At 33.9% G+C, this 15,530-nt stretch overlaps 1 protein-coding gene across 1 annotated transcript in view; it reads left to right on the top strand.

Moving 5' to 3' along the window:
* Positions 1-15,530, top strand: part of LOC109395280 (contactin-5-like) — a 1,255,350-nt gene that overhangs the window by 1,024,960 nt on the left and 214,860 nt on the right. The window contains exon 10 of the mRNA XM_019666163.1: positions 7,531-7,712. Within this exon, the coding sequence (XP_019521708.1) occupies positions 7,531-7,712 (182 nt within the window). The remainder of the gene's footprint in view (positions 1-7,530; positions 7,713-15,530) is intronic.

The following is a 15,530-nucleotide window of genomic DNA, read 5'->3' as shown; positions in this document are numbered from 1 at the left end:
ACCAACAGCGATTCGATTCCTGGCCCGAGCTGAGCTGCTGCTGAGCTGCCAACAGGTGGCAGGATGGCTCAGCTTAAAAAAAAAAAAAAAAGGTGGAACAGGAATTAATTATCCATAGGAAAAAAGTAAATATTCCATTCAGAAGAGAATGGGAAACCCAAAACAGTCACTAGTCCATCACAAATTTGAAATTGCCTTGTCTGTCCTCCAGGACATCTTAGCTCCACCCTGTGACATTTTTTCCTTTTTGTTTTATTCCATGGCCACAATTGAAATGTGTATTGAGGAGCATTCCCTCCCTTGGGGCTGTAACAGTTTTGTAGCTCAAATTCCTGTTGGTCTACATTTCTAAGCCTAAAATTTGTTTTAAGTTGCAAATCCTCAGTTTTGTTATCTTAAATTCAGACTCTTGGTTTCTTTGGCAATGCAGTCATCTTGAAATCTTATTGGCTTCTGATCTGTTTGCTTCCACTCAATCCCATGTGCAAGTCACTTTGTTTATTCCTTAGAAATAATCTTTAAACACCCATGCCTCTTTCTCAATGCAATGGCAGCTACCTTGTAGACATTGGGTTTCATTGGGAAGACAAAAACTCTTTGCTTAACCATAGGATTGATCCTTAATGGACTGCTGTTACTCTATGTCTTTTTATTCTTATTTCCTACTGTCTGGGACCTAGAAAAAATTAGATTTTCCCACTGTATTAGTTATGTATTGCCACAATAATGTTGCATAACAAATCACCCCAAAACTTAGCAGCGTAAGTCAACAAACATTTATTTATCACAAGGTTGATTGTTGTGTGGTTCTGCTGATTTGGCTCAGACTGGGCTGATCTCAGCTGAACTTGCTCATAAATATGACAGCTGTAGGGTCCATTGAAGGTAGGCTGGTCTGAAATGTCTCCTGCCTAGATGACATGGCCCTGTTCCATGTGATCTCTCATTCTCCAGCAGAGTAATTTAAACTTGTTCTCATGGCAGAGAAGGGTCCAAGAAAAAGCAAGAAGCACACAAATCCTCCTAAAGCTACGTATATTCTAATGGCCAAAGCAAGCCATAAGGCAACCCAGATTAAAGGTATTGGTTAAAAGACCATCTTCTAATGATAAGATCTGCAAAGGTTACATAGTAAAGGGTGTGGATATAGACAGTGATGGAGAATGGAGGCCATTTTTGCAATTAATTTACTATGCTGACCAAGGTCCCACACTTTGTAGTCTTTCTAGTCTTATTAATTCTGCTGACAATCCAACTAGTATTTTTGAGCTCATCTTTTTTTTCCTAATGCTTTGAAAATGAAGCTACTCTTTTAATATTCTATTTTCTAACTGTCGCTAGGCTCTGTAAGTATTTGGATTACCTTTCCAAGTTATTAAAGATTAGTGTTGCCACTGCATAACAGGATCCTCATCATTTTTCAGTATCAGATCCTCACTCTTTCTGCCCCAACTGTTTCAAATATGATATGTCTCGCTATGGCAGTTTATCTATTTCCACATATCAATTTCTATGCTAGTGAAATGATGCTAGAAGGAATAACAAATTAACCTTCGACTACGAGGATCTTAGCAAGACAAATATTTATATCTCATACATGCGGTATCCAAAAAGTGTTATTTTAGTCATTGATGAGGTAGTCATTGAGCACTTTCCTCAAAACAGTGATTTGCAGACACAGCCTCTGCGATCTTCAACCCCTGACTTCCAGAGTTGCCCTGGGCCTTGACATGGACCTCGCCAACAGAGGCAGAGCAGAAGAGCCACAGATGCTTTAGGGGCAATTTCACTACATCTCATGGCCAGAAATCAGCATGATGCTCATGCCTATTTGCATGTAAAATAAGCAAATGTGTGACCAGGAGAAAAAAGAAGTGCATTTTGGAAAGAGCTGAGTTTCCCAGACTTTGCTATCCCCTCCATTTGTTTGAAAAAGTGTCCTTTCTCTACTCTTTTAGTGGTTACCCTATTAATTTTAGCATGCATTCTTAAAGTCTAAAGTTCATCAGTATCTTAACTATCCTCCCTCAAATAAAAGAACTTGGGGACATATTAACTCTATTCACTCCTTCTATTCAATTACATGTTCTTTTTGATCAGTATTTTAGTACTGTCCCTTTTTATATGTCCACAATATCATTGTTGTTGCTGTTAATAGTACAGTTTTGTTTGTTTGTTTTTATTGCCATTTGTTTTGCATCTTTACCTTCCTTTCTGGAGTCATTTTCCTTTTTTTCCTGAAATATATGTCCTACAATTATAGTCTGATGGTAGCAAACTTGTTCAGTTTTTGTAGATCTGATATTTTATTTCCTTCTCACTTCTAAAAGACAACTTACTATATACAAAATTCTAGCTTTATAGTTTTGGGTTTGTTTTTTTTCCCCCTTTAAGCACATTGGATATAACTATTCCAACAGCTTCTGCTTCCATTTTGGCTGTTGGAAAGCCAGTGAACATCGAAATCATTGTTCTTTTGTAGATGATCTATCTTCCCTTTCTGACTGCTCCTAATATATGTCATTGGTGTTCTGTGGTCTTTGTCATGCTTAGTATATACAGATGCTCCTTGACTTCCAAAGGGACTAAGTCCCATTTTAAGTTGGAAATATCATAAGATGAAAATGCATTTAATACACCTAACCTACCAAACATCATAACTTAGTTTAGTCTACCTATAACATGCTCAGAACAAAATATCCAAAAAGCACTGGCAACATAGTACATTGCACAGAGTAAGAGTTATTTACCCTGGTGATCTTGTGCTTAACTGGGAGCTGCAGCTCACTGCTGCTGTCCAGCATAATGAGAGAGTATGGTGGCTAGCCAGGGAAAAGATCAAAATTTGAAGTATGTATAGTTTCCACTGAATGTGTTTTGCTTTTGCCCCATTTTAAAGTCCTAAAATCATTTTAAGTCTAACCATCATAAGTTGGGAATCTCTGTATTGCATTTCCTGTATTAATTCATGCTCTTCATCATTTTGGGAAAATTTTATGCCATTTTCTCTTTAGATATTATGTAATCTCCTCTACCTCTAGTCTCAGTTTCTCACTTTTTTTTTCCTCTCTCTTTCTCTGTCTGGATGGTGCTTCATTCTGAATAAGGAATGCTATCCACTTGAAGAAAATATTTTATCTGGCTGTCTAATTTGATGTTTAACCCATCCATTAAGTTTTATATTTATACTTTTATATTTTCAATGGTTAATTTCTATTCTATTTTTTAATCTGCATACTTTTATAGTCATATCTTCTTTGGTCTTTTTTTAATCCATGATCATTTTTATTCCAAAGTTTATTTCTATTAACAGTTATTAATATGAAATTATGTATTTTCTGTATTTCATAATTCAAAAGTGGCTGAATAACAATAATTATTATCAACTGGAACAACAAAATAAAAAAGTTAAATTTCACCATTAAAAGACAAAAATTTGAAGATTGAGTCAAAAGTTAAATCTATTTACAGTTTAGGGGAGTCAGATCAAAATAAAGTGACATACCACTATAAAAAAAAAGGAAAGAAAGAATCAGAGGAAAAATAGGCTAACATATTATTTAAAGTAAAAAAATCACTAAATTGGAAAGAGGACCATTTTATTTTTATAAAGATGAAAACTCTAAAAGTGTATTGACTTTTATGAACATTTATTTACAGTGAAAAAGTTAACCAGAATACAAAATAAAATTGATTGAAATACAAGAAGATACTAGTAGTAATGGTAATAGTGGGAAACTTAACACACCTCTCTCAGTCTAACAGATCAACTAGGACAAAAATCAGAAAGGATGTAGAGCAGTAATTTTCTACTATACTCTCTGATATGAAGGGATAAGCAGGTAAACTCCAGGTCCCTCATTCCTACTTCAAGTAGACTAGTTTTGCTTTTAACAGTTTGGGTTTTTTTTAATTTTTTATTTTTTTTAGTGTACAAATATTCCATATGAGATGTGATTTGAAAAAAATTAAGTTGCTTTAAACTTATGAAAAATACTAAAATAATATTTGACTTGCCTAATTAACAAAAGCTATGTAAAAGCTAATGTTTAAACTTTTATCATAAATAAAATATACCCTTTTCCAATAGATATGTAACTTTCACAAAAATTGATCCTATGTTTAATTACAAAGATTGATTCAACAAGTTCCAAAAAGCAGAAACTATACAAGTGTATATCTCTACCTATCAAAATATATGGCATGTAGCTACATCTGATAGAAGAGGAAAATACAGTATTATATGCTTTTATTACTAACCATAAATAGTTACTATATTGATCATTCAGCTCAAAAAGTTAGAGTGCAGTATAATATGCTAGTCAAGAAACCAAATGAGTGAATAAAAAAACAGATTAATAAAACAAAAAATAACACTCAAAATGCTCAAAGACACTCAGTAGGCTAAGAGCTTGCTCAAGAGTGCAAACTCTGAGCAACAGCGGTTCGATTCCTGGCCTGAGCTGAGCTGCCACTGAGCTGCCAACAGGTGGCAGGATGGCTCAGCTAAAAAAAAAATGCTCAAAGAGAAATAAAAAAGACAAATCTCTGACAAAACTAATCATTTAAAAATCATGATAGCTAACAATTATTGAGTACTCACTATTCACCATGTGTTTTTGCTAAGTAATTTACAAAACTTTGTTCACTTAATCCTCTAAACAATATTATGCAAATTATCATTTATTTCATAAACATTTATTAAGTACTAACTATATGCCCAGCACTCTATGAGACACTGGACATACTGCTGAACAAAAGAAATGATGCCACTGCCCTCAAGATATTTGCATTCTTAAGGAACAGATAAATATCTCCGTTAAACAAAATTCATAGAATTTAGATCACTTTCCTAAGGATACATAGCATCTTTGTGTCCAAATTGTATAAATTTAAATTGTACTCCTTGAAGACCTATACTCCTAATCAACATGCAGTACTATAAAAAGGAGAAAACAGATTTAAACAGTTACTATTCATATAAATTTAAACAATTACTATTTATATAACTCACTGCTAAAACACAGAAATTATGGATAAAGTGGTTGATTTTCCAGGGAAATATGAATTGCCAAAGTTGACACAAGCATATATTTAAACACAACACAATTAAAGAAAACATGGAAGAAATTTAAAACATTAAAAAAAACAAAAACCAACAACTAACACTATTGGTGGTTGCAGACCCAGGTGGCTTTTTGTGAGTCCTATCAGTATTCTAAGGAACATATAATCTAGTACTTAAGCTATCACAATAGAGGATGGCATGCTTACCAAGCTGTCATCTATCACTGTGATATCTAATCTGTCCAAGCTAGCTTGTAAACAAACCAACCAGTAACTCACTAACAATATGCACACACACAAACAAACAGACCTAATAAGCTACAGATACTCTCATCTTTGAATAGATATGCAAAAATCCTAAATTAAAAAAATTCACCAATCAATATTCATACATATTAAAAGAATGATATGCATTTCAAATGCAAGGTTCAGTCTTCCTGGATGTTAGATATATGTAACCACACAAACAAGCAAAAATGATCAACTCTAATCTAGCAATTTCTGTTCTATGTCTTATTTCTAAGGAATAAGTTAGAAAGGTGGTAAAAAATACACAAGGTATTTATTGTAGCATTGTTTATAATAGAGAATATCCCAATTGTTCCTATAAAGAAAATTAGTGGAAAAATATCCTACCCTTAACAATTATAATTTATGGTATACACAAAGCACTTTATTATTTAAAAGGAAAAAAAAAAAAGCCCAGCAGATTACACAAATAATGAAAAACTTTGCTGAAGAGGAGGCATTTAGGACAGGTCTCAAAGGGTTAGCAGGATTTTAACAGATATGATTAGAAACACACAGAGTTGTCTTTCTGGGTCAGCAGATATGGAAGGAAGTAGTGAGAAATCAAACTGAAAAAGTAGACTCGGTCCAGACCATAAAGTGCATTAAATATAGATAGTAATAAATAAATCAGTGGAACAGGACTGAGAGGCCTGAAACAGATGCAAGTATTTGAGAACCAATTATACAACAAAGACAACATTACAAATACTGTGGGAAAGGACTTTCACTTTTAATCATGCTGAAATAATTAGTTGCATTTCCTATCTCACACCAAAAATATGAATATAGTCCAGATTGATTAAATACTGCAGATAATGTGGACATACATTTGGGCTTACGGATAATTCTATAAACAAAAATTCAGAAATCATAAGGGAAGCTACAGATATGTTTGTTTCTCCCAAAAATGCTTATAAAATTATATTGTAGATGCCATCCTAAACTAACAATACACTGAGGAAGAATTTTTCTGAGGAACAAAGTCTTAATGGTTGTAATACACAAAGAACACTAAGAAATTAAACAATGCAAACAGACACATAGGAAAATGAAAAAAAAATCAAAACAATGTAAACAAACATTTCAGAAAAGCAGATGCAAATAGACAATAAATTACGAAATGATTTTCAACCATCTTAGAGTTCAGAGAAATATTAATTAAAGTGGCAAATGCCATATTTTTACCTTTGAATACTGACAAAAATGAAGCAGATTAATCACATAAAATGGTAGCAAAGATATGGGGAAATAGTCTCATCTATTACTAATAGATGTGGAAACTGCCACTATATTATTGAAAAACAATCTGGCAGTACTTATTAAAATGAAAAATGTACATGCCCTTTGATCCATCAATTCCACTTTTGTTACTGTCTGCTGCAGAAAATAAAAGCAAAGTACATGATATATGTGCAATGTTGTTTATAACAGTACTGTTTCCTAGTGGAAGAACAATCAAACAAATAAAACTGGGACTATGCTGAATGTCTAACTATGGCGGATGGTTTATTAAATTCTGATACATCTATATAATGGGATAATGTTTAGCTATTAACCATAATGCCGTGAGTTGATCTTGGATTTGATCTTTTAATAATAATAATAGTAAATACCAATTATATGAGTTACATTTTTAAATAAAACAAAAATAACTCACTATATATATATATATATATATATATATATATATATATATATGCATCATAATGAGAAGGTGAGAGATTACATGCAAACTATTTGTTGTTGCAGAAAGAAGATATTTACAGGGGTCGGGGAAAAAAGTGTTCTTAATTTACTTAGTTCATGACACTTTTTGTCTGATTCTTTGCAATAAGCACTTATTAGCTTTGTAATTTCACCAGATTACTTTTAGTATTTAAACAATCCTACAAAGTTTTAAAAAATAAACTCTAATGTATTAAAATGTATAAAATATTGCCTTTGAATTGCTTTCCTGAAATATGTAGGAAAAGGAAACTATCTTCCTTATAATCTAACTACTTAGCAGACAATCCACATGGCAAGTGAAGTATATCAACCAGCACATAGCCCTTAATTATGATTATCCTTGATTGCACTCAGCCTGTTAAGTGTTATATTACCAGATAACAGGATCCATGTTCCTAATAATAGCGGAAAATGTACTAACAATGTTTTTGCTTCTTATTGTAGCCCAGTTCCAACAATCACATGGATGAAAGTTAATGGTTATATTCCTGGTAAGGCACGTCTGCGGAAATCTCAGGCAGTGCTGGAAATACCCAACGTGCAGCTGGATGATGCAGGCATATATGAATGCAGAGCTGAAAACTCCCGTGGAAAAAATTCCTTTCGTGGACAATTACAAGTATACAGTAAGTGTTCTCAGCAAAACGTGATGCTCTAGTCCCAACACTCAAACTGAAAATGCAAATTACTTTGAACTAAATATTGTTTCTTAGGCACATAAAAAACAGATTATAATTTATAATCATACTTCTTTGGTATGGTAAAGCAGCATGTAAAATTACACAGAGAAATGTTTTAAGCTAAAACTGAATGGATAATTATCATGTTCTTTGTACAGCACAGAGAGTTGATGTTTGTAAAAATGAGGTCTTTTCCTGGCACCAAAGCCAACCACTGCATAAGTTAAAAAAATCTTGTAACCTTTATTCACTTATCCTTGCCCTTGGCCTAAATCAGGAGTCTCAATCTATTGCCCATGAACCAATTCCTGCTCAGATGTCTTTTTTTTCTCTCTTGTAAACCAAATTTTATTGGAACATAGCTACATTCATTTGTTTACATATCGTCCATTTCAGTTTTTGCACTGCCATGGCAGAATTAAGTAGTTGTGACAGAGACCAGATAACGCAAAGTCTAAAAATATTTGCTATCTGGTCCTTTACAGAAAAACTTTGCTGAGCTCTGGCTTGCATTCATACATTTCTATGATAAATAGCCTCTATAGCCTGCAAGTGTTTATATTGTCCACAAATGCCAAAAAGCCAATCAGGTTGTGTGTAAGAATTGGGAAAACCTACTTCAAAAATATCTACCATCTCTTCTTTACGTCTAAGGATCACAAATTGTATTTACTTTCATATTTGCTTTTATAATATGCACTATACATAATGGGTAAGTGATATTATTCCTATGAGGAGGACACAAACAAGAGAGGAATACAATAATCAAGACCATTGATAAATGCTAAGCCAATACCGATGCTTTCAATAGGAAATTATCCAAATTGCATGTTCAGCTGAATCTGCCAAGCATCAGTGCTTGTTACTGTATCTGCAGACTGGTTATCCTAAAAAGCTTAATGTTCTTCACAGGGACTCTTAAAGAGTATTTTGAAATATTAATATTTGAATTCAATCTGTTTTTCTGTCCTTATCTCTAGCAACACCTTTAGGAATTCAGTACTCCAACCAAATTGAACATTTTATTCATTCATTCACTGACTCAATTAATGTTTATTAACTGCCTATTACTTCTTTATATGTTAGCAACAGAACTTTGAAGAAACTCATGATCCACTGGGTTAGATGAAAATCAAACCCTACAGTAGACTAGAACATGCTATCTGTGATAGAGGCATGTGCAGAGGATTATGGGAGTACAGTCTACTGCATTCTACTGGGGTGATTTAGGGAAAGCTTTCCAGAGGATTTGTACCTTAAAGGCTAAACAGGGGAAAGCATCCTGGAAAAAAAGAGACATAAAATATTTTAGAAGTTTGTAAAATTAAAGCAACAGCACTGGTTTGGTTATTTTTAGGCAATGGATATTATATTTGGATGAAATCATCAAGGCAAACTGTTCATAATTACTTACATCATTAAGTTAACGCTCCAGCCATAGGAAAAACACAAGTGTTACTTCAGTACCCCAGTGAACAATGATTAACATTCAAATGCATTATGTCAGTTTATCCTCAGAGCAGCACTATGAGATATTACTAGTCCCTCTATACAGATAAAAATTTGACACTGAAAGAAAAGTGTTGAACCAGTATTTGGCTACTCAAAACCACACACACACACACACACACACACACACACACACACACACACACACACACAAATACAAATGCAGGGAGTGCCTGTTATTCTTAAGGCTATTTGGGAAAGGACCCAACTCTTTCTGTGCTGTGAAGAATGGCCCACACCTAAATAAGAATTAGATTTACAGTCTGGGACAGAAGCGCCTATAGGGCACTATTCTACTTGCCCCCCTCCCCACCTGGCTCCTTGAGTCATAGGCAGTAGCAATTATGACCAGAAAAAGGAGAAAAATGTTTTCACTCAATATTACTGGTATACCTTCTGGTGAGAGGGTATGCTCCTAGGAAACACCTGTGGGTTCTCCTTGTCATGCACAAGTATATGTCCACTGGAGGCCAGCCGGCTAAGGACAAACCTGCCCAAAGCATGCATCATGTTGGGTAGAAAAGAATTAAGTCTGTTGACTAGAAAAAGAAAGGGGTCCAACTAGCTACGGTAGCATATATTTCTGATAGTTTGGGGAGCTTTCTTAGTGGAAAGTGGCCCTTCACTGTAGCGCATTTTTAGGGTGGTTTCCTGTCCTGTTCCTGATTTGCCCTGGACAGTCCCGGTTTATGTCTATTACACGGTGACAGTTATGTATGAACAGTGCCCTATCTCACTTCCAGAAGCATCTTGATTATTACATATCCCCTCAACTCTTGTACTTTATTTTTTATTTACTTTTATGTATTAAATTTATTGTGATGGCATTGGTTAGTAAAATTATATAGGTTTCAAATGTACAATTCTGTAATACATCATCTATATATTGCATTGTGTGTTCACCACCCAGAGTCAGTTCTCCTTCCATCGCTATATATTTGACCCCCTTAACCCTCTTCTTTTAAAATTGTTGTATTTGATATGATGGCTTTTCTCCTCATCCATCAAGTTCTGTAAAATGCAGAAAAAAATCTTAGCTAACATTTCCACCTGGCTGGCAGTGGATACAGATAGCATACATAATGCAGAAATGTTCCACTATATCCATGGTTTGTAATTATAATCTTCTCCTCTCAGGATGCATTTCTGTTGGAAGCTCTGTAACCTGAGCTTCATGTGTTGGAAGAAGTAGAGGCTGACACTTTTGATCTAAACGGTCAATATTCACAGAGTACTGAAAACACAGAGTTGTTCCCCTAGTTCACTTTCTTTTAGAAAGTATAACTATGGGAATGTTTTACATATTCAGTTGTTAGACCCAAAAGATAAGCCAAGGTTTTAAGGCAACCTTTCTAATCTCATTTTTTTTTTGTCAAATCATTGAAAATGAGTACTAATATAGGTGATAGACATAAATTTAGGCCACATATTTTATTATTTGTAACTCAGAATTTGTATAATTAAACATACAACAAATCATACAACATAAGTGAACATGTTCATGGTAGTTAACTAAAAATTAAAGTAAACTTGCATGTTGAATATAAAAGAAATAAAATTTAAAATACTCATAAAAAGAAAAAGTAAGCTAGCAAAAAAAATTAAAACAAAATTTTGGTAATAATTTGAACCTTAGAATAAATTGCAAACTTAGTCTATTGAATATGCCTTTTGTTGTACTATAGCGTAGTTTTATGGGTGAAATAATTTCTTTGATTATCACTGTCTCTTCTAGTTTCTGCTAATTAATCAAAAAGCCCTTGTTTTAACTACTCACACAAAATTTTTAGTCTTTGTATTTCCAATAAAAGTTGAATTTTGCTTGGCAAAGTTCTCAATCAAAATGAAAAGAAAGAAGGAAAGAATGAGAAAACAAAAGGAAAGGAGAGAAGGAGGAAAAGTGGCAGGCAGGCAGGCAGGCAGGCAGGCAGGAGGCTCACACAATTTTAAGCAGCTTTATATGAATATCAAGAGCTCTCATAATAGGAGGTATTTAGTGTACAGAAAAATCTTAATATATAAAGATGTGTGATCTATGAGTTGAAATATATATCATATACCCCATTAACTAGTAATTTGTCACCCTGCCCTGCAGTGAAAGGGCACTGTCACTGTGATCACTGAATAGCTACAATTTAGAATAGAAATATATCAGTATTAAAATATACCTTCAACCAAGATGCTTAAAAGAAAGTTACATTGCATTGTACTAAATACCCAATAAGGTTTTTATTTTCAGTGCAGTGTAGTGTTATAGTTGGTTTTGGGTTTTTTTGTTTGTTTCTTTGTTTTTTGTAAAATCTCTGGACAGTATCCTCACAAATTTTAATGGCTTCCAGTGTCTGCAATTTGATCACATAGAAGCATTTTCAAGACAAAGACTATTTTTTTGTTTTGTTATCATTCCTATTTTCCAACTCTAAGCATTATGTTCAGCACAATGTGGATACTTTTTATTATAAATCTATGCTTATTATAAAGATTAATGCTTAGATATGTACACCATTCTTCTAGGTACACTGTAAAGAACAGGTGAAAGTCAGGAGACTAAAGAACTAATGAAGGGAACAAATAGTTGTAAGAGCTTATGTTTTAGACTCTATTGCACCACTATGTACTTTATGTAATATTAACCCATAATAACCCTTAGCAGTTAGTATTCCTGCTTCACAGATTGGGAAGCTAAGGCCTAGAAAGGTTAAGGAGCTTATTACTGAAGGTCCAATTAATAAAAAGCAGTAGAACCAGATTCCAACTTAGAGCTAGCAATGATACCAGAAATCAACCCCCAAGTAGGATGCTACCTCTCCGTGAAATATTGAGGACCTGAGCTAAGGCCTGGGATGAGAAAGGGATGGAGAGTAGTTAATTCCTATTTACTCACCTGTTATTATTGTTAGAGAAAACTTTTTGATACATTAAATCATTGTCATTAATTTTCATTCTCTATTTTTATTTTCTTTCAAATTGTGTTTTTCTATATTAGGCATGATTTTTAAAAATGTTTTAGCTGTTGAAACACATTAAAGATTTACCATGGAAAATAATGTAAAATTGTAGATTTCTGATTAATAATTTAATCCATAAAGAAAATGTTTTCAACCCTGTATCTTGGGAGAAAATTTCTCACCTTGAGTTCTCTTCTTATGAAAATGATACCATATATATTCATAGCTGATAGAAAATAAAGTTTGAGTTATTGCATGGGCAATGGATTGAGAGGAGAATGTAACCAATATTTTTTATACTCGATCATCATTGTAGCCCATTGAAATAGGAATTACCATCTACAGCTTACAGATGAGACTCATTAAAGTTAAACAACTCATTCCTGATCACATATTAGAGCAAGGGCATGGTAACACTGGGATTTGAACCTACATTTACCCCCAACTTTGTAATCTTTCCAATATACCTCATTACCTCTCACTGGGCCACAACTGAGAATCCTAATATTGAATATGATCTATGTAGATAAAATATGTTCACTCTTCAGCACATAAGAGTACAGGAGCAATGAAGGAGGCCAATAACAATCAGCATTTATCAACAGATTTTCAGAATTTCTAATGACAAGAAAAAAGCAACAAGATTTCCTTTATGCACATCTGCTTGGTGTTTTAAAAACTGTAACCTGGAGACTGATCTAAAGCTTCAATGTACTACATAAGTAGTTGCAAATATACAATCCATCTGGTGAGAGTGTTAACAGCTTCTGGGTTTAAGATGCCATATGTTTCTTAAATTTTTATACCCTAAAATAGGTGGCCTGACAAAAGCTAGATCAAAGAAATTACTAGCTTAAAAAAAAATCTGGGGGCAGTGTAACAGGCCATTTTTATTTGTGGAATTGTTGGTAGAATGAATTCAAATATTTTCATTATAGTTCTGTCTCATCCATTAAATTTTGAGCTGACAGCAAACAGACATTGTAACGTATTTATCGTCATATTCTCAGTGCTAAGCGTTGTGCCAATAGTGATATCCCATAAATACTTGAAGAAGAGAGGAAAGCAGTAATTATTTCTTTTTAAATTCATTGATCATTTGTTGTTTCCTATGACAAATTATTTTGGAATCAGGACTCTAAAGTAGGCCAATTTTGTAGAGTAATCCAAAATATTTTTGAAGAAATATTATTTTGGTTTCTAGTATTTTTTTTCTGTTCCATATGACACAGTTTTTAATTCAATAGATGTTTTGTCCTGATTTTTCATTTTAGTAACTTTTAAAGAATTTATTTATTTATTTTTTTAACTCCTACGAGTTTCATATCCCAGCACTAGCTGTAGTACATATCAGATACAACTAGCCAATATCCTATAATCAACTATCATATGTGGGTCAGTGCTGTGTCTAAAGTAAATATAGGGCTGGCCGAGTGGCTCAGTCGGTTAAGAGCTCCCTCAAGAGTTTGAGCTCTGAGCAACAGCGGTTTGAGTCCCTGCCCGAACTGAGCAGCCGCTGAGCAGCCGCTGAGCTGCCAACAGGTGGCAGGATGGCTCAGCTTAAAAAAAAAAAAAAAAGTAAATATATATGTCACATCAACTCTGCAACTTAATAATCTCCCTACCTAGCTGGGGTGTCAAACAATAACTAAAAAATTCAATAATAGTTTAAGCCAGCAACAGAAGAGGAATAATAAGCTATTATGTGATTATTTTTCAAGTGAATAAGAATTATAGGTGTCCAGAGAAGGGGCAGATGACTCCCCTTTAAGGTTAGGATTCATAAACCTTACATAATTTAGATTAAATTTTGAATTATAATTAAAAGAGATAGAGAAGTAGAACATTCCATGTGGACTGAACAATCAGAAAAAGATGTGGGGTGTGTTTGGGAGACAGCAAGCCCATCTACCTGGGTTCCAGGGGTCATGTGTAGTTATGAAGTAGTGTAGCAAAGTAGAATAGAAAGGTTTACAGAAAGTCCAAATGCGAAAGCAGAGTTTAATGTTGCTTTTGTTCCTCACCATTTCTATCAGTATGTTGAGCATAAATGACTACAAAGAAACTGATTTGGGAAGCCAGGAATGAAAGTCAGGGTCAATGTATGAAGCTCGCCATGGTAGATTGTTGAATGATAGCTTCTAGGCTTCCAGTTGAATCACAGAGTGTATTATTTAAAGGCTTAAAAATCTTGACTATGCCTCGGTAAGCCTCCTTAAAGACCGGGCTATATTGGCTTGAAGACCAATGAGCTACTAAAAACAAAATTCCCGTTTAGAGACAAGTAGAAGGTAACACACACTACGTATGCAGCAAATGCTTCCAATTCATTTTTTTAATATTTCAAAATGGGGTGGGAGAAATGTATGCTCCCTGGACTGTGAAATATCTGACTTTGAGAGTGGTTTATATGACTTACTGTGTGACCTTGGGTAAATTTCCTTAACCTCTCTGAGCCAAAGTTTCCTGATTCATAAAATGAAATATGTTTTCAGGATCAATGTTACAGGGATTAATTGATAACCGAGTTCAGTGTCTAGGACTAGCATTTAATAAATGAGAGTTCTTTCTCTCCTTGTCTTTCCCATCCCCCCTTCTGAACTGGCTTAGGTTATGAACATCTGTTGTCCCTTTAGACCCACTATTCTAATATCCATGTGCAGCTTCTTTTAGCATATCTTATTTCATTTCTTATGCTATCTTTTCCTGAGGCATTGACTTTACACCTCCCCTACCACAGTATAAACTTAAATATAGAATATACGTGTCCTATATCCCCAATAGCCTCTAAGGGTGAGCAAGGACTAAGAAATATGAGGTGAATGAAGCAGTGACTAAAGTCCTCATGAGCACAAAGTAAAATATTTTATAGGTTTATGGCAAAAAAAATTGGTTAGAAATAATCAATTTCATTTTTTTTTCATATTTATTTCTTCAATTGTTTCAAACAGAACATTTGTGGACAAAGAATCATTTGTTTTCAGTATTTTTACTTTAAAAATCAGCCAATGAAGGAAAGACACTTTAACCTGTATCTTGTAGATTTGGTACAATTACATTATATCTCTTCTTTTTTTTAAGTTATAAAGTTTATTTTTAACAACTTTCCAATATATTACTTAAAATTTGATTACATCAAATAAAATGCATCTGTACACACCCACTATAAGAGAACTAACTACGTGATATACACAATGATGCAGAGATCATGCAGTAGTTTCATACCAGAACTCAAGATATTAAGTAGCAAGGCAGTCCAGTGGAATTAAGCTGAGGTGAAGTACAGAAGTCCATAAAGTAAACACAG

Source organism: Hipposideros armiger, unplaced genomic scaffold, assembly GCF_001890085.2.
Source record: "Hipposideros armiger isolate ML-2016 unplaced genomic scaffold, ASM189008v1 scaffold_462, whole genome shotgun sequence".
Taxonomy (NCBI): Eukaryota; Metazoa; Chordata; class Mammalia; order Chiroptera; family Hipposideridae; genus Hipposideros; species Hipposideros armiger.
The sequence above is the reverse complement of the archived record's forward strand: the minus strand, read 5'-3'. Positions and strand labels throughout refer to the sequence as shown.